General features: G+C 42.2%; 1 protein-coding gene across 1 annotated transcript in view; it reads left to right on the top strand.

Annotated features, from left to right (window-relative positions):
- The window catches only part of LOC107663002 (threonylcarbamoyladenosine tRNA methylthiotransferase-like), a 240,386-nt gene that overhangs the window by 206,596 nt on the left and 14,951 nt on the right, over window positions 1-18,839 (top strand). The window contains exons 13-14 of the mRNA XM_016453136.1: window positions 13,478-13,561; window positions 18,067-18,231. Of these exons, the coding sequence (XP_016308622.1) occupies window positions 13,478-13,561; window positions 18,067-18,231 (249 nt within the window). The remainder of the gene's footprint in view (window positions 1-13,477; window positions 13,562-18,066; window positions 18,232-18,839) is intronic.

The raw sequence follows: 18,839 nt of genomic DNA, 5'->3' as shown, positions 1-18,839 counted from the left end.
TGTGTATCACCAGCTCAGGCTCATTGGAAATACGTGACATTTCTACAAAACCTGAAATATGTTGTTCTGGGTTCATTTTGCTGCACTTTTCAGTGACACGTCCACAAGAGTGGTTATAAGCTACTGTCTATAATTTGTTCTCCATTGCAGATGCTATTTTATTAAACAGCACAGTGTCATGAAAAAACAAGCCTGTGGATACAAAATGGTTGCAAAATGATACCGCATTGCTTGTAGGACGTTTCACAGCAGTTTCAAAGCAAGATGTCCAGTGTCTGTTGCTAAATAGCATGTTGAGTTTTATCTGAAACGGTCAAATGTGCGAGTGGCGCTAAAAGATTAATGCTCTATTGCATTCGAAATTAATGGAGCAGCTACATTAAACCGATCCTAAACCTAACCAATAATGTGAACAAAAGCAAGCATGTGATAAAAACATTTTCTGAAGCAGCCATGTCACTTTATCTTGCTTCTACAATTCTTTGAGCCTTTTATAGTGACTTGAGTTTCGGGAGACTTGAACCCGAGCATTTCACATCACAAGTGCAATGCTGCACTTACTGCACTTACTCAACCAAACTTACTGCATCGCAAAAGACACGCATGTGGAGCTAGTTATGTGATGTGATTGGCTAATTGTACTAGTTCACAAATCCTGCACTATGATGAAAGTAGGGTGGCAAAAAGGTGGAAAAATTACAGTAAATTTCGGAAATATTCCAGAAATTTTGGAAACTTTCTGGGATTTTTTGGAATATTCCAGGGATCTTTGGAAGTTTACCGGAAATTTTCCACCCCTTTGCAACCCTATATAAAAGTATTCTGAGCTCATAGTATTGTGCAAGGAACCATACAAAAATAAATATTTATTGTCAATAATTTGCCCCTGAAATCATAATTTGTGCGAAAAGGAATACAAGTTGTTGGTGTTTTAATGCCTGTACTGTTCATTTAATTTGAAAATTGCAGTGAATTGTATGTATAGGTATGTTTTTGCAGAAATGTATTTTTGTATTTGTATTTGTAAATGTATTTTTTTTGCAGTCATGTATTTCTAATGAGGTTAAGTTACAATTAGCAGGTTTAAAAAATTTTTTCATTTGTGCCACCAGTGATTGACGCTTTGGTAGATGCTGGTTCTTTGTGTAATTCAAGGTTGCAAGATGTGTAATCGCACTGCTTCCCAGAAAACACCAGCCTGGCTTACAAAACGCTATAGCTTCTGCAGTTACTGGATAGTTCCTGCTGTCTCCGTCAGACAGTGTGTGCGTTTACAGTGACACTGGTGCCTGATAGCGGGCTACCACAGCTTTAAACTGATTAACTGAGCTACTTTAGTGCACTCTTGTAACATGCACCATGGTAATGCTGTAGGAGTCTTGGAAGTAATTTGTAGTGCCATGCAAACACCAGTAAATGCTATGGTATATGAATGATTCATTTAGTGCCATGGTGTGTGTAGAGTGCCTGTCCTCCGCTGTATCACAGTAGTGTTTGTGTGTGTGGAGACTGTGGGAAATGATCTCCTGTGTGCTGACCGGCGGTCACTGATGCTGTAGAAACACTGTGTGTCAGGTGGCTCCAGTGGTTCGGTCTGTTTTTAGGGACAGGGTTTCTCCTCACGGTTTGCACGCTTCCATGCCGCAGCAGCACAGAATGAGGATGATGTGTGTCATCGCTGTGGTCCTGACCGTGTTCAGCTCTGACACCAGCAGAGGAGATTCCTGTGAATGTGTAGCTCCTGATCTCTCCGCATGAAAACATCTGCTTTCGTTCACTGCTTTTCCTCAGCGGCCGTGAAAGATGGAGCAATATGACAAGCCCAGAGACGGAGCGCTTTGTTTCTTTTAAGAAACGTTCTCGCTAATCCTGACGGGGAGGAGAGGAGCGGATAAACCCTGAGAACAAACGGCCTGAGCCTCTGAGAGAAGAAAGGATGGAGGGAAGAGTGTGTGAGTGAGATTAATGGACAGACAGACGAGAGACGCCAGGCCCTGTGTTCACCGCCGCCGACGCTGAGAGATCTGAGGAGCAGGCCCAAGTCATTCAGCTCTTCATCTGAACATTTCTGACAGACTTGCTTGACATTTAGGACATGAGAGGGAGCTTCTACATGATGCCTTGGTTTATTGTTTTCCATTGTCTGTGTCTGTCTGCAGATTTGACTGTTAGCACAGGGTCTGATGGGTCTTTCTGCGTTCAGGACACATGCACACCACAAGATCTGCGCACAGTTTAACGTGTCTGTGCACACCTTTTATTCATTATAATGAGATCTCTCTTCCTCGACTGCATCTACAGTTATGAAATGCTCTCACAGCATCATGAGCGCTGTATTTGGTTTCTTTTGTTTCCCAGATTGTCTTGTGATAGAAAAAGGATGAGACTACTTGAGCTGAATCTGGGTGTTTCTTCCTTTTTCATTTTCTTAGAATAAGTACAAAACTGCTTTGATTCTGATTGACTGATTTACCCTGTGAAGTATCAGGAGTGTCCTGAGAGTCTAATGTATGAATATACTGTCATTATATCACATGACTCTCTTCCAGACTCTCTGAAGATCCTGCAGCTGATGTTTGAGCAGATCATATCTAATGACTAATTAATACTACTAGGGTTACTCAGGAGCTGACAACTGCTGCTGTTTAACCATTTCATCGACAGTTTCAGATGTGCCAATTACAGGAGGATTAGGATATTAAATGAATGAGTTTAGACGCCAGTCTTGCTGCTGCGGCTGTAATCTTCTTACTTAAGTCACAGCAGTGAATGTTGCAAAACAGTGAGAAAGATGGAGAGGGATTATTCCGCTTTTCAAAGCAGCGCATAGAGCAGCTCTGCTCAGTGCTGATGTGGTCTGATAGGGTCCTGATGGGGTCAGTAGATCTGTCATCTGTTCTCAGCTCTCACACACACACACATCTGTAATCTTACCCAGTATTCCCTGCAGTGCTTCCTCAGACTGCCCAGTGTTCGCTTTCTCTCTCGTAGTCTTGATATTCAGAGCTGCTGTTTCTGTGTCCATGTTTAATGCAGCACTGCACACACTCACCTTCAGAAATACTCTATTCTCTTTGTGTCTGTGTCAGTTAAAGGAGCTGCTTAACCCACAGAACACGTTCACTAAATAAATCAGAGAAACTGTTTATAGATGTTCATTGTTTATACAAGGTTTGTGGTTTTTGCTGCCATTTCATCATATATATCAAATGTATCAACATTTGCATACATATCCTTGCGTACAGTTTCTTCAAGCTGATTTTCCCACAATTTAGCTCTACTTAATGCAGTTTGAAGGTTAGTTTATCACTTATTCTCAACCAAAATCAAAGGCAGTGGAAGTGACTTTATGCTCAGTTGTTCTTTAATTCATAAGTCAGAACAGTTTTGTTTTAGAACAGAATAAAAGCTCAGATTCATAAGTCAGAACTGTATGCATGCCCAACAGCAAGAGTGTTTCTTTCTTGTGTCTACATCTGTCATCAAAATATCGGTCAACAATTTATTTTATTAAAAGTGATTTATTGATAACAAGAAAGTAGAGATGATTGAAATATAAAATGGCTCTGGACTGCTGGCATGATGGATGATTTTATGACTCCTAAGAGCTTCAGTATTTGCTGCTTTAGATAAACCGTACCTGTAAAGACTGACATAAACAGGGTCGACACATGGCACAATCTCAGTGACGGCACCAGCGACATTATGGTCTGTCTGTTCTGGACACTGATCCATGTCTTCGCACACGGGTCAGCTGCGATATGCCTCGTTAAACACACACACACACACACACACACTGATTTGTCCAGGCAGCAGCACGTTCCAAACAAACACACACTCAGCTCTGTGCTTCAGAAGATCCTGCTTCAGGTCTGATCGCGTGACTCCTGAGCAGTGTCAGTGTGTCTGTGATGCCCGTTATCATCACCATCCATTCGTATCAGAGAACCAGGTTTGTAGCCTCTTGTTCTCGGTCAGAATAACCTGAGACCTGCCTCAGACTTGAAGGCTTTCATGAGCAGTTTTACTGAAGATGTGGATGTGTTCTCCACCAGATCCTGACGTATTTATGCACAGAAGTCTTTATGATTTTCCAAGAGACGGATGGAGTCTTTCAAAGAGGAGACAGCAGCATCTCTTCTCCTCTTGTCATGATGAAGGAAGCTCTCGAGAAAGCAAACACTTCTCGTATCTGAGAGCTCCAGCTCTGAGAGGCGTGTTTTAGTTCGACTGACACGTTGGCATGAGGAAAACAGAGATCATGCATTACAGATGCTGTTGGAGCGCTCAGCGCCTGATCCACGGGACGGTCAGAGCTCCTCTGAAGACGCTCGCATCTGTATGAGTGAGAGAACAGATGGAGGTTATGAGTAAGTTCTCACTTCTCGAGCAGTTAATCGTCCTTGAGCTGCGGGCACATTTACACACCTGAACTGTTTCCAAAGTCAAGCTGTATGATGGTAATAGATTGTTTTTTGTGCTGGGCAGGACTGCACAGGTCAGCAGCGCTGTGCTTTTGGCTGTTTGTTGTGTTCACCACGTGTGCAAACACGCAACGCTTCCCCGCCAGCTCTCTGACATCAATCACCTTTATTGAAGCCTTCTGATTCTGGTGAACCTGGAGTCAGTCGACCAAATGCCACCTTCAGCCCTGGCATCTGTTCCTCAGACCTGCTGCAGTTTAAGGGTCCTGATGCCCCACCCCTTTCACTGACCACACCCACATTAATCCTTGACCCACCTCTCCTTATCTCTGATCACACCCATATCATTTCATGCCACACCCTAACTTTCTGGCCCCGCCCACATTGTTCTATGACTAACCACCTCGCTCACTCTTTGGCCATGCCCACAGTATGCCCCACTCCTCTTTCGGTCTAGTCCCGCCCTCATCAATCCATGCCCCACCCCTCCCTCTCTCTGATCCCACCCACATCATTCCCTGTTCCTTCCTCTCTATTTGGCCCCGCCCACCTCTTTCCCTGCCCAGCCACTGGATGAGATGCTGTTGTATGAACAGAATTATGCACCGTCAGTTGATCCAACCCGATCTGTTTGCAGAGATGTCATCACTCATTCTTAAATGCAGGAGCCAAAAACAGCGTTTCAAACTCCAGCAGTTGTTTTCAACTTTAAAAGCAAGCTGTATCAACGATGCATGTGCTCATATGAATGACATGTGAAGCGCAGTGACAGTGAGTGTCCAGTCATCAGCGCTTTACATGCTTTATCCACATGCTGTGCTGCGTGTAGTTACTAAATCACCAGCACTCATCCGATCACATCCGCTGGAGACAGTAATCGCAGGTGCAGTGTGTTGAAACTGACCGCTTGTTACTTGAGAGACTGACATTAACAGCGGCTTTGAAACTGGCTGAGATTCTGATAGGTTCAGAAACAGGTCTGATATTAGGAGGTGAACGCTGATTGTATGTGCATTTGGTGATGAAAGGCGGTTCAGAGAGTGTTTTATTTAATTATATTGTAGAGATATAATTTCCATCTCCTCTGCATCATAATGAAAGCTACTATATATGTGCTTAAATGAGCTGCTGGACGTAATCAGCACACAGACGCCGCTGATGGAGCAATCAGACATCACCTCCCTCTCACAGTCATTTACTAACACAGCTCTGTCACCAGCAATCAGGTACCACTCACTCACACACACACTCACTCCCTCACTCCCTCACTCACTCACTCACACACACACACACACACACACACACACACACACACACACAGGTAGAGAGCAGGGATAGATTAATACCGCCCTAAAGCTGAAAATCAACTCCCTGCTTGAGGTTTTTCTTAAAGGAATAGTTGACAACACAGATGCAGATGTTTATCCTGACTGCTCCTGTAGGTTTGGTTCTCTGCAGTAGGTTTGAGGCCATGTCCACACATACACAGGTATTTTTATAAACAGAGTTTTTCCTTCTGTTTTTAAAAAAAAATCTCCATCCACATGAAAACGCAAACGCATGCTATGAAGCACTGTCAAGAGCATATAACTGAAAACCTTCATCCTGGCAGGAGTTTTCAGAAACGTTCGGTTTCAGTGACCTGGTGCTGTGTTTGTGTGTGGACGAACGTCCTAACCGCGTAGAAAAAGCTGCAGTTTTAAAAATAACCGCGTTCGTGTGGACAGAGCCTGAGTGTGCTTGATCTACTCTTTCATTACGTAGCATCACTTCACCTGATGAAGAGGAACTACAGACGCGATGATCATGAGCTTGAAGGGTCAGAGACAGGAGTTCATTACTCTGTCCGTGATGAGGTAGATGTGATAGTGAAGTGAGATGCTGTAGATACTGGAGCTCCTCAGTTTCAGATGTGAGGCGTTGTTTCTGTGTTACTAGTAGAACTGAAGGAAATCACAAAACGGTTGTTTCCAAACAAGTTTCCCTAACACCAACCACCTTCTGCGGGTGGGTTAGTTCTAGTTGTTTCAGCTCTAAACTGGGCCCTGAAGCCCTGGAGCACTGGAGCTGTGTGAACGGTGTTGTCTGTGCTGTGGACAGTAACTGGAGCTGACCTCTGAGAGTCAGTCAGCAGAAACTCCCCGTGACCCGCTGCTCCTCGGCCGTGTCTTCATTCCTTCCTTAGCAGTCTCTTTCTCACTGTGCTTCATGTCGTTCTCCTGAAGAACAGCTCTGGAGATCTTAGACACATTAGAGGCACAGAGTTCTCTGAAGCATCATTTCCATCCAGTGCTCTTGACCTTCAACCACTCTCCTCTCTCTCTTTTCAGGCTCCTTTGTATTTGGACTGGAGAGTGCGTTGAAAAAGCTTTTCAATTCATTTTACTTCCATAACGGTCATTTTCAAATGAAAATGTAACAAAGAACATGTAGGGATTTTTTTTCTTTGGAGTAACATGTTCAGAGTAATCGTTCACATTTAGATGGGGAACATGTTTTAAAGTAAACAGGGTTGTTGTGATTTCCTATTCATCAGATCAGTGTTTTGGGTTTTAAAAGCGACAGTACACAGATGTTTTTCTGTAGAACTGAAGGTGTAACTGTGATCTTATCGTGGATCATATCAGACACACACACACACTGAACACGTCTGAGGCTCTTCACCTGTGCGCTGCCAGATTCTCAATGTAAACCGTACAGATGTGATTCCTGTGCCTGTGTTTTGTGAAATGTTTGACTGTGTGCTGCCGTGTGTTATGTGCAATGTGAAGTGTGATGTACACCAGCTGGTCACTCGTGATAAGACATGTGCTGGTGATGCGATATATCACGATAATGAACATGCACGATGTTGTCATCGTGGGCACTTCACGATGTGTCAAATTATTCTGAATTTTGAATGCATTTTAAGAATACTTGCACAACACCGCTGTATGCTGGGCCACAGACGCATGCACTCTTTGAGGTAAACGAGCACGGATGAGAAGCACACGGCAGAGCACGAGAGAGAAGCTCTGGAGGATAACACATTCACTGTCTGACAGCAGATGGCACTGAAGAGCAGAAATGAAGCCGGAAACAAATCAGCTGCGCTACTTTCTGTTTCAATGATTTAAACAGCCATTCAGATTTTTGTATTCGCTGTTCATCACAGCGCCAAATACTTGCATATTTAGACTTAATAGGCTATTTATTTTCAAACTTTTTCACATTTGAATCTGGACTACAACATGCCTAGATATTGTTTGAAAGTGTTTTCTATTGCTCATTGTGAATGTTAATGCATTAACTAAAGTTAACTAATGAGATCTTATTGTAAAGTGATACCTATTGGTCTTTATAAATCTTTTCCGCTTTAATCTGTGTAAAAAAATGTAACTTTATACATTGTGTGTATTGCTTTATCGTATTTAAATGTTCAGTTATTTTTGTTATAAGAAAAAAGTTATTAAATCTGTTATGCTGTATTATGACAACACTTTTTTGCAACTAAATTTCAATATCGCGATAAAACCGTATACTGTGATAAAAGCATTAGCAATTAATCGCAACATGATGGTGATCCGGCCAGAGGACTCCAGTGAGACAGAACACATGGATCAGATGGACCAGAGCGTGATCATACGCACATGCAGTGAAACACACTGGGTCTGTCCTGTGAGAAACCGACAGTGACGTCCTCATCACTCAGAGCTGATTGTGTCTCAGCTGAGCGCGGCCCGTGCTTCACTCAACAGCACTAATGAAGGGGAGTCAGCGGGGTTTACCCTCGTCCCGCGGGGCTGCGGTCTGACGCTGAACGCTAAATCACTCTGCAGTGCAGATGTGTCAGAAACATCAGTGATTAAAGACATTCTTCACCATCGGCTGTGTGGCTTGATTACAGAGCGACTGTGATTCTGAGCAGGTCACCGACAGCAATGAAATCAATGAGTTTCTTCACGCAAACATCTGAAGACAAATGAGAGGGGCGGAACGAGAGTGTGTGTGTGTGTGTGTAGTGTGTGTTTGTGTGTGTCAGTGGTGTTTTCTTCTCTCCCTCCTTTAAGCTGTATTGTATAAATAGCACATGCACCAGTGATGATGTTTTGTTCTCGTTTGTGATGTTCTGCCTCAGTTTCTCTTCTTTAATAACTTCTTCATGTACTCTTTTGTCCTTGTTTCTTTTCACACTATATAATCCAGCATGATGCTCTTCATTAAGTCTGGGTGGGTTGTCACGGTAACAGCAGACACTAAATTAAAGGGCCGTAATTAGGTTTTGGTGTGAGTTTCACGTGTCGCTGTGTATCAGAGAATGACGCCTGTGTTCTCAGTGTGACGGCGCTCTGCTCTAAACATTTATTTTAGAGTCAAAGATGCACTGCTTTGGCTGAGTTTAAGTGACATTTGATGTGAAACACTACGAGATGTGTTTCTTCTGTTTCAGCTCCACAGCGTTTCTCATGTTCAGCCGTTCATCTTTGAGGGCACTCACACAGAACACGGTTTTTACTTTTAAAAATGAGATGAAAAAACAAGATCTAGAGATATTCGAACACCGTGTACTGCGGGAGACACTGCAAAATACACCCGGTCAGATACACTCAGCTAGTGCATCTTTATATAGAAAACAATGGAAAAGCAGCGGAGTGGAGCTCAAAAACATGATCCATTCTGCTGAAAGAGTCTCAATTGAGTTTAATCCATTCTGATTGTTGTTTGGATTGATTCTCAATTAAAGCATGCTCATCATCTTCACCTCTGTTGTGTAACAGCATGTGAATCTCAAGCTAAACTCGCACAGATCAGAGATTCATGGTTTGAAGCTCACCGGAGAGTCTTCTGCTCTTTATCTCCTGAAAGGCTGTGATGTGAGTCCTCTCACGTCTCCCGTAAAGCCCTGCGTGTTTGTGCTGGACCGCTCTAATTATTATTCTCTTTTGATTCAAATCCAGGCCCAGCTCTGTTTGTTTTCGCTCAAGAAGAGATTCCACAGCAAACATCCTCTGCTTCTCATCCTGCGCTTTCATATGACAGAACCACAGGATCGTAATCCCCGCTCTTCCTTTGATTTCTCCATGTTGTCATTCACGATCTGGATTAGGCTCAATTAAGAGGGAATATTGTATGTGTGATCAAACGCCAGAGGAGCGGGCGAGTGTGTCCAGAACAAACGGCACGCTGGACGCTCTTCGGTCTCCTGAGATCTCCTCTGAGGTGATGTGCTCCTCTTCATCAGCACCGCGCTGTTAAAAACTTCATAAAGACTGAAAGTCTGTCCTTCCCGCTCGAGCTGAAGAGCGCTGGCCGCTCCAGATATCCGTGTTAGCGATTCATTCAGCCTAAACCCTACTGCTGAGATTGCTTCATTAGAGCGGCTTCTGCTAATATATTAGTTCTCCGTGCGCTGTTATTTTTTCCAGGAACACAAGAAGAAATGTCACATACTCTTTTGCATTCTGCAGTTTGAAGACAGTCGTGATTCATTCGCTGTGTTCTGAATCTTCTGAAGACCTGCAGTTATTCTGACCAGAGATTCACGGATAATCTTTCCGTCCAGTTGAGAAAAGGACCACTGAACTTGAGAAGTGAATCGGTGAATGAATCGTTCGTTCGAGCCCTGATCTGGTTCAGCTCAATGACTCAGTGTTCTGATCACAGCGTTAACTGAACAACTCTCTGGAAGATTTTTGGTAAATCACTTACATGTACTTACATTTTCATCACACAACGACAATAACTTCTGAAGATTGGAATGATTTGGAAACTATTATGGCATGGCTTTGGACTGTGATTAAGAGCTGCATGAAGATTCATCAGCACACGGATGTCATGAGAGTGAGTAAACACTGACAGAACCTTCACTGTTTGGTGAATAACTCTCTCAGTCACCCCTGTGTAAGAAAGCAGCTTCTCGTTGGGTTAATTTACCCACAGAACAACATGGTAAGCAGCTTGGTTCTGTGAGTATGAGTACTTTTGTTAGCTCTTCCTGGACCTGAGGAGGTGTGTCTGTGATCGCTGCGAGCGGCTGACAGCAGCTTTGAACATGAACGAGACGTGTTCCTCGCCGCCTCCGGCTAGACCCAGACAAACTCCTCCATTCTCTTTGAGGGAACCTTTGACATGCTTCACTTGATGCAGCTCTGAAGCTTCTGTAGGCCAGTGGAGTCCATCAGAGAGACCTGTAGATATTCTTTTGTAATTATTGTGCACATCATGCATTCATTTATCACTTTCCCTCATACATTCATGTGAATTGAAACCTGAACTCTTGATGAAAACCGCTCATGTGGGAGATCCTGTCAGTTTCATCAGAGCTTCAGTCGTGGCTCGTGTGCTGTCAGAGCGTTTAGTAATTCATCCACACTCTCTCTGTGTCCTTCCTGATCATGCGCTTGTGTTGTTCTTTGCAGAATTGGATGTTTCTTAATCTCCTCATTTGTAAAAACGATGGAGATTTCTCTGTGAAGACTGCACTCACTTTCATCAAGATTCACAGCTGCGTTTGTCTCATTAGAGCAATAAAATGAGTGGCTTGTTTTCCCCATTGCTCTCCTCACTCGTCACACTCTCTAAACATGTTTTCATCACATACATGAGACCGGAGGAGTTTCTTCTGTTCACTGTTAATACGGATTAATCCACTCTGTTCTGTGGCTTTCATTTACTGAGTGTTTATATGCAGTATAAGTGTGAAGAAGTGCGGATGATCAGGAGCTTATGTGATGTCTGCGTGATTTTGGTGTTTTTGTGTCATTTGATGTGCATTGATTCTTCTAGAATTTGCTTCATCATGAACGTTACATTTTTAGATGCTTCCTGAACTTCAGGTTTTACATACAATTGATAATTTCTCCATTTAAATAGAAGTTGTTCTGTCAAAATCTGTTTGTGAAACTTTTGAATGGCATTTTTTTTTAAGTAAGCGACATTTTCCAACCATGAGCACATCAGTGTTGGATTAGTTCATGAACCTTCGCAGCTTTTCCTTACAGTCACTCTTCATAGTAATCACGACTGTTAAAATGAGAAAAACACCATAAAGGTCATCCACTACGTTCCAAGTATTTTACCCAAAAATTAAAATTAGCTCACCCTTAAGCCGTCCGAGGTGTATATGTCTTTCTTCTTTCAGACGAATCTAATCGGAGTCATATTTTAAAAAATCCTGGCTCTTCCCAGCTTTATAATGGCAGTGAATGGGTGTTATTTTTCAATAATACAAAAGAAGTCCAATAAAGGGCATACATCCATCATAAAAGGTGGCTCACACGGCTCCAGGGGGTGACTTTATTCTTTCAGACAAATACAATCTGAGATATATTTAAAAATGTCCTGGCTCTTCCAAGCTTTATAATGTCAGTGAGTAGATGTTATTTTTCAACAGTCCCAAAGAAGTCCAATAAAGCGAATCCATCCATAATAAAAAGTGCCTCACATGGCTCCAGGAGGTTAATAAAGGCCTCCTGTAGCGAATCGATGAGTTTTTGTAAGAAAAATATCCATATTTAAGACGTAAGAAACAGAAATGTCTGGCTTCCATTAACTGTCATAAACACATTCACACTAGAACGCTGCATTTAAGGCTTACAATATGCTGGATTTGAATGAGGAACTGAGCTATAGTTAGGTCTTAAAACATCTAAATTTAGTAAAAACATTTGTGTGATCCTTTAACAATATTCCAACCAACCAATCAGATCGAAGTGACAAGTTTACAGTTTGTCAACACACTTAAAAATAAAGGTTCTTTGTTTTGCATCAATAGTTCTGTGAAGAACCTTGAACATCCATGGAACCTTTCAAATGCAGAAAAGGTTCTTTATAGTCGAAAAAAGTTATTTGTATTTTTAAAATGTTAAATCGTTCAAAATGGTTCTTTTAGGAACTGTTCACTGAAAGGTTCTTTTGGGAACCAAAAATGGTTCTTCTATGGCATCGCTGCAAAAACACCCTTTTGGAGCTTTTATTTCTGAATACATGTTTGAAGTTACAGCCAGGATTAGCACTAGGTGTTTCTACGTCTTTTTTTATTCACAAGTCACAGTTAGGTTTAGTGATATAACAGCATATGGGTTTGGATCGATATGAGGGTGATTAATAGTTTTTGGTCTAACAGAATTTGGCAGTGTGTGAAGAAATGACATCTTGAATGTTTCTGTAACTTCGGGGACGAGGTTTTTCTGCAGTGCTTTTAATTTCTCCAGATTTCGAGATGCAGGATCAGTTTCAGCACTGAAGAACTGCATTTCCAGCCATTTTCCCAGAGTTCAGTCACTTGTTCAGTGCTTTGACAGCGAGTGTCACGCCTTCATCTCCAGAAGAGCAGTGTGTTTGTTATTAACCTCTGACCTCCGCTGACCGCACCACTGCGCTGCTGACGAAGAACATCAGCGTCCTCTCCTTTTCTCCTTTCACAGTGATCCTGTGATGTGTTTTAGAAAGATGCTGTTGTTTGGATGTGTTTTGTGCTTTTGCTCCAGCTAACAGAATGAGGTCAGAATCTGGATCTCATAAAGCGTCTCTCTGCGCATCATTCCCGTCTCTCGTTCATTCTGAAGGCTGCGATTCACACACGTCTGTGTTCCCTCTGAAATCGTGTGTGTTTGCATTTGTGTTGTTCACGGTGTCTGTCTCTGGTTGTGTTGATCTGAGTGCTGTGGGCAGTAAACCAACGGTCGGCACACAAAAGCTTCTTCAAACCCATTAAATACATGCACGGTTGCTTTGTGAAAGCGTGAATGAAAGAAGACATTTTCCATCATAAGATAATGTCAGTGTATAATAGTCACGATCCAGACACATCTGTCTCTTACCGCTGCAGCCGCTTTTGTTTCTTTCAATGAGCTCTTAATAATGATGTGAATGAATGATGGCTGTTTCTCTGGTGCATGCATGTATTCATGGGTTAAATGCATCTGTACAAATGTCACCTGTTTACAGGCTAATCACTACTTATGTTTGCTGTCAGGGCTGGAGGCTCTTCATCTCCATTATAAGCACAGACGTCTTTAGTGTCTTCAGATGCAGTTTGAGCTGCTCATGAGTGTTTCTGTCTCGTCTCACAGATCGGCGAGAGGCAGCGTGTGCTGGTCACTGAGGACTCCTTCGATTCGCAGTACTACGTCGCTCACAACAAGTTCTACGAGCAGGTACAAGCTGTCACTTTAGTGTCATTGTGATACTGTCATAGCTTTTATTAATATTGTTTAGTTAACTATAATAACCCTGCCTTTGAATTAGTAGTTATTTTCTGCTGAACTGCAACAGTGATGTGGTTCATGTTTGCTGACAGTCCAGTGATTTCAGTCTGGACTTGAGCTGAACCTACTAAAATAAAAAGCATTGGTTTTACTCCAAACCTTTCCACGTTGAGTCAGAAAGCTGTTAAATTAAGTTTCACTTTTAACTTTTAAATCTCACTGAGCACAACTACAAAAATGAGACGCATCTGGACAAAAATACTCATTTATTAATCATAAGCATTTTTATTTTTAGAAAAATAATTTCTTTTTAATAAAAAACAATAAATATATAATTTATTAAATAAATATATTGATCAAAAAATGCAAAGTTATTCTTTGAAATCCAGCTGGAAACACAAGGTCGTCCTGTAAGCACACTTCACGTCAATATAAAGTAAAAAAAAAAAGCTCAACTGCATTGAGTTTCAAAGAGTCCATGTGAAAATGCACTTCAGACATCTTCAGATATGTCCGTGAACACCTGTGCTGGAGATGTTTGCAGGCTTGTCTTCAGACTAATGCTTCTCTATAAGTGTCACTTTTGTCTGGAGAATTTAGCGGTTTGATCATAACGCCATATTTCTCAGTGTCAGAGAATTTACAAGGTATTTTTCAGTGTGTCTTGGGCTTGTAGGATCTGAAGTCTACCAAGCAACACAAGGCCATGAGGAAAATGTTCGCTTTTATTCAGAGCATCCATGAAGTCCACACTGATTGTGAACAGAGCAGGGCTGTGGGGGCAAATGTTCATTGTAGCCTGTAGATCCATTAACATTGTAGATCCATACACACAGAACCTGAAAAACACAAGACGCAGGCAGTGAAATTAGTATGCATTTACATAGAAAAACAATGGAGAAGTAGCACAGTGGAATGGAAAAACGCTTTTTGTGTCAATGTCTAAGGTCTACAATATGAATATCTTGCAACATCTCGCAATTGTCTTTTTTTCTCAGAATTCTAAATTTACATATCGCTTTTTTGTATGTGACTTTTTATCTAGCAATTTAGACTTTTTTTTTTTTCTTTTGCAGTTGTGGTTTTATATCTCACAATTCCAAATTTTCCTCTTAGAATTACAAATTTAATGTCTTGCAATTCTGAATTTATATATAATCCACGGCGGAAACAAGCTTCCTAATGCGATGGCTGCGTGTCACGATCAGACCCAGATTACATGACTTGACACATAGGTCTGTATGAAGGACCAAAGTCCATCACACAGGTTTGGAAGAGTGATCTATTCCTTTAAGGAAAGCACTGATGGTGCCTGATGTGTTTAGCAATGTTTCTGAATGTCTTCTGCATGGTTAGAAGTGATTGTTTTCCTTTCTAACTAGTCAATGGTCTGAAGTGAGACAGATGTTATCACAGTCACACATTCCTCTCAGGTTCAGGTTCTCCTCATGGGTCACAGAGGTCACCCGTCTCGCCCGCCACCATTGATCTTTCATTATAATGCCAGCAGAAAGCCATCTCAAGCGATTGATTGAGGACGGGGACATGCATTAAAGGATGGGAGCTCTAATCTGGGATGCAAGCCCTCTGTTTTCTTTTCCTGCGTTTGTTCTCCTCCTTTTCCTTCTTGATCTGCGGCCTCAAAGCTGGAGCGCTCTCCAGAGCGTTTGAGACGTGACTGACCATCCATCAGGGAGAGCCCAGCTTTACTCAGCGGATCACCATGAACATGGGGCCGATTAAGAGCTCAGCTCAGGCTGTTTGGAGCTTAAGCTGGTCTGCCTTTGAGCTGCCAGCGCCGTGTCAAAGACAGAACTGAAGACGGAGCCGCTTGGACTCGTCAGGGACTTACAGCAGCGAGCACGTTTAAGCGTAAACGAGTGAAAACATCTGCCAGTGTCATTAGATGTTTGTAAAGGGGCCTTAAAGGAATGGTTCACCCAACAGTGAAAATTCTGTCACACAGTTTCTTCCTTCTGCTGAACACAAAAGAAGATATTTTGAAATAAGTGTGTAACCAAACGGTTGTTGATCCCCATTGACTTCAGTAGTATTTTTTTTCCGTACTATGGAAGACAAAGGGGACCAGCAGTTCTTCAAAATATCTTCTTTTATGTTGAATGTAAGAATAAAGTTCATACATATTTTGAACAAGTCGAGTTTTAATCAACTGGAAATCACTACAAGAATTAAGAATGTGTGATGCTTTTGTATACACAAAGTACACTTTTAAGACCTTCATGTTGACAGCAATGATCAGTGTTCTTCAGATCTTATCTCATATAAATTATATGAGAGGAGCTGCTGCTGTTATACACTCATCTAGACACAAAGATACTCTAGACCTCATTGGTTCACTCTTCTCATGTATTGCTCCATATGGGATTCAAACAACACTCTTTCAATGAGCAGCCTCTTGGAGAAACATGTTACTCTCCACACTGTCATTTCGTCTGCACTGTGTATTGCTAGTTGTTTTAACCAGCAGTTCTCCTGGTTAAATTCACCCAGTCAGTCGGTGGAGAGGCTCAGGGTTTCTCTCTTCGCTGCTTACTGCTCGTGTGTTCTTCAAGGACACGCTCACGGTCTCCAGCGCTGCCACAGATGTGCGCTTTCAGAGTGACGAGAGAGGTTCAAAGAAATGCTGCTGTGTCCTCTTCCACCGGCTCTGAAATGCTGTTCAATTTACAATGAGAAGGAGATAGAGACACGATTCGCAATTTCCAGCAGAACATGGACCACTCTTAATGGGTTTCCAGTGTGCAAGGACTCCTCTCAATAGAGGCGAGACAAAGATGTATGAGCGCTTTATCTATCCCTTAAAATGCTAGTGTTTGACCTTCAGGGTTTGTGTAATTGAATGAAAAAGTAAATGGGAAAATAACTCTTCTCATATTAAAGTATTCAAATTCACGGCACACATCGGCCGCGGCAGAGATGGAGGAAGAGGAAAACACATTTATTTCCCAGCCTAATTGAAAACGTATTCGACAGATCCTCTGATATGTCTGAGTTTTGATGAATCATAATGCGCTTTAAGCTTTCTGCCGAGCCTTTCATGTCTGGGGAAGGTGGTTTTTACGCTCTGAACTTATCTGCCGCTCAACGTAATGAAGGCAATTTCAATGTAAACCCCTATAGATCCAAGCGCACAGCTTTTAATCCAATTCAGCCTCCACGCCTGGACTGATTCATCTCCCCTCAGACCTCATGCAGATCTGAAGGACTCGTCGCTCTGGGTCTCAGTGGAAAGTCTCAGATGCTCTGGGATAAGAGGAGCAAACTGGCATCAAGAACATGACAGCACGCGCAGAGAAACAAGATGCTTGTTTGTTTGTTTTGTTTTTTCACTTGATAACAACACTGATCAACACTTACAAGCTCATTGCTGCTTTTGTGGAAATGCAGAACTTGTCCTGAAGAGCGTGTGAGAATCTTTAATGAGCGGTTTAATGTGTGCAGTGAAGGCAGTGCAAGGCGTTTGAAAGCGATGGCCAATGCCATGACTCTGATGTGTCAAGAGCTATTGATCTCCAGCATTTATGCTGTAGATCCCCTTTCCATTTATGAGCTGTTTTTAATTTTTGTGATCGTCGTAAACGGACGATATTACAAAGTTGGTAAAAACAGGACTTTGACAAGCTGGTTGATATGGGGTTCAAAGCATAGTGTAGAATCAAATATTACACCAAGATTACGTACAGTGGGGGAAGGATGTACTATAACCCTGTCAATATTAATAGAAAAGTCAAGATGAGGGGAGACAAAGGATTTTGGGCCAACTAACAGAATCTTAGTTTTTTCATTATTCCATTTTGAGAAATTTTGAGCCATCCATACTTTAAGATCATGTAGGTAAGATGTTAAAGAAGTAGGAGGAAAAACAGAGTTGGGCTGTGCAGAAAAATAAATTTGCGTATCATCAGCGTAACTGTGGAAATTTAGACCATGACATTTGACCCAGAGGAAGCATGTAGATTAAGAAAAGAAGTGGACCAAGAACAGATCCTTGAGGCACTCCACGAGTATTAAAAAAGCAAGTATTGAATAGTAATAAAATTATTTTATTTTTAATGAATTATCCATTTCTAACCTAAAACCAACAAGCTTTTATTTTGGCGGGTACCGGCAGGTAAATATAGGCCTATGCTGTGTGGGGTTTTAAAGTGCTTCAGTAAATGAAGTGTCACAGTTTTGCATTTTGCTCTGAAACAGGCAGTGCATAGCCTAGATTTATGCTTTCAGTTCGATCTTATACAGTATTACAGTTTGTCGATCTAAAGAAGTGATTGTGCATTAACAGCTGTCAACCATGTCAGTATGCAAATGAGCACTCTGAACATATTTACCCAGCGCATTTCTTATTTTAGACGTGTATGCGCACCTGCGTACCACTTATGTGCATCCTTGTATATAATGCTTATTATATAATATTCTCTTTCATGCGTCTGCAGGTTCTGGTGCCCAAGAAGCCAGAGTTCAAAGGGAAGATGATCGAGGTGGACATATACGAGGCTGGGAAGCACTACATGAAGGGCCGGCCGGTGGAGGACGCACGGGTCTTCACTCCCTCCATCGCTCAGCCTCTTCAGAAGGGACAGGTGTCTGGACTCCCTCAGGTAAGTCTGCTGGACCATCTCAACATGAACGTTTCACATTAGCTCGTTCTACACACTGAAGATGGCAGAAAAGTCACAATGGGGGACTGTGGAGAAACTTTGGAAAAGTCGCCCTCTCATCATAGCTGTGTCATTGTAGACTTAATTTCCAGAGTAGTTTTGAGGTGCTCAGAAGCTCCATGGGTTCAGATTCAGTCCGACAGCTTGAATGTGTTATAGTAGTGGCGGGGTCCTTCAGAGATGAGCAGAAGCTGGCGGAGGGGACGGTCAGTCGTGGCCAGCTGACCGCTGCGCTGCCAGAGCGTCTGTCTGGAGCAAACGCTGTGCCTGTCTGCGTCTGAAGAGATGGACAAGACAGATTGGAGGCCGTTTCCTCCGGCACAGCATCCAGACTTCACATTCCGTTTGCAGCCTGTTTTACGTTAGGACGAGAGTGTGAAATTCAGAGTGCGTCTGATAATATGTGAAACCACCAAACACAAGAATCAGCTATTATAGTATGAGAAAACCAGATCTATGTGTAAGGGAAACAGGTCAATTTAGCTCAAAGGGAATCATTTAAGATTTTAAAGGGAATTTGGACAGAATCACTGTTTTACGGCTGATCA

The sequence above is a fragment of the Sinocyclocheilus anshuiensis genome, unplaced genomic scaffold (genome assembly GCF_001515605.1).
Source record: "Sinocyclocheilus anshuiensis isolate Anshui unplaced genomic scaffold, SAMN03320099.WGS_v1.1 scaffold1831, whole genome shotgun sequence".
NCBI lineage: Eukaryota > Metazoa > Chordata > Actinopteri > Cypriniformes > Cyprinidae > Sinocyclocheilus > Sinocyclocheilus anshuiensis.
This window is presented reverse-complemented; position numbering and strand designations above follow the sequence as displayed.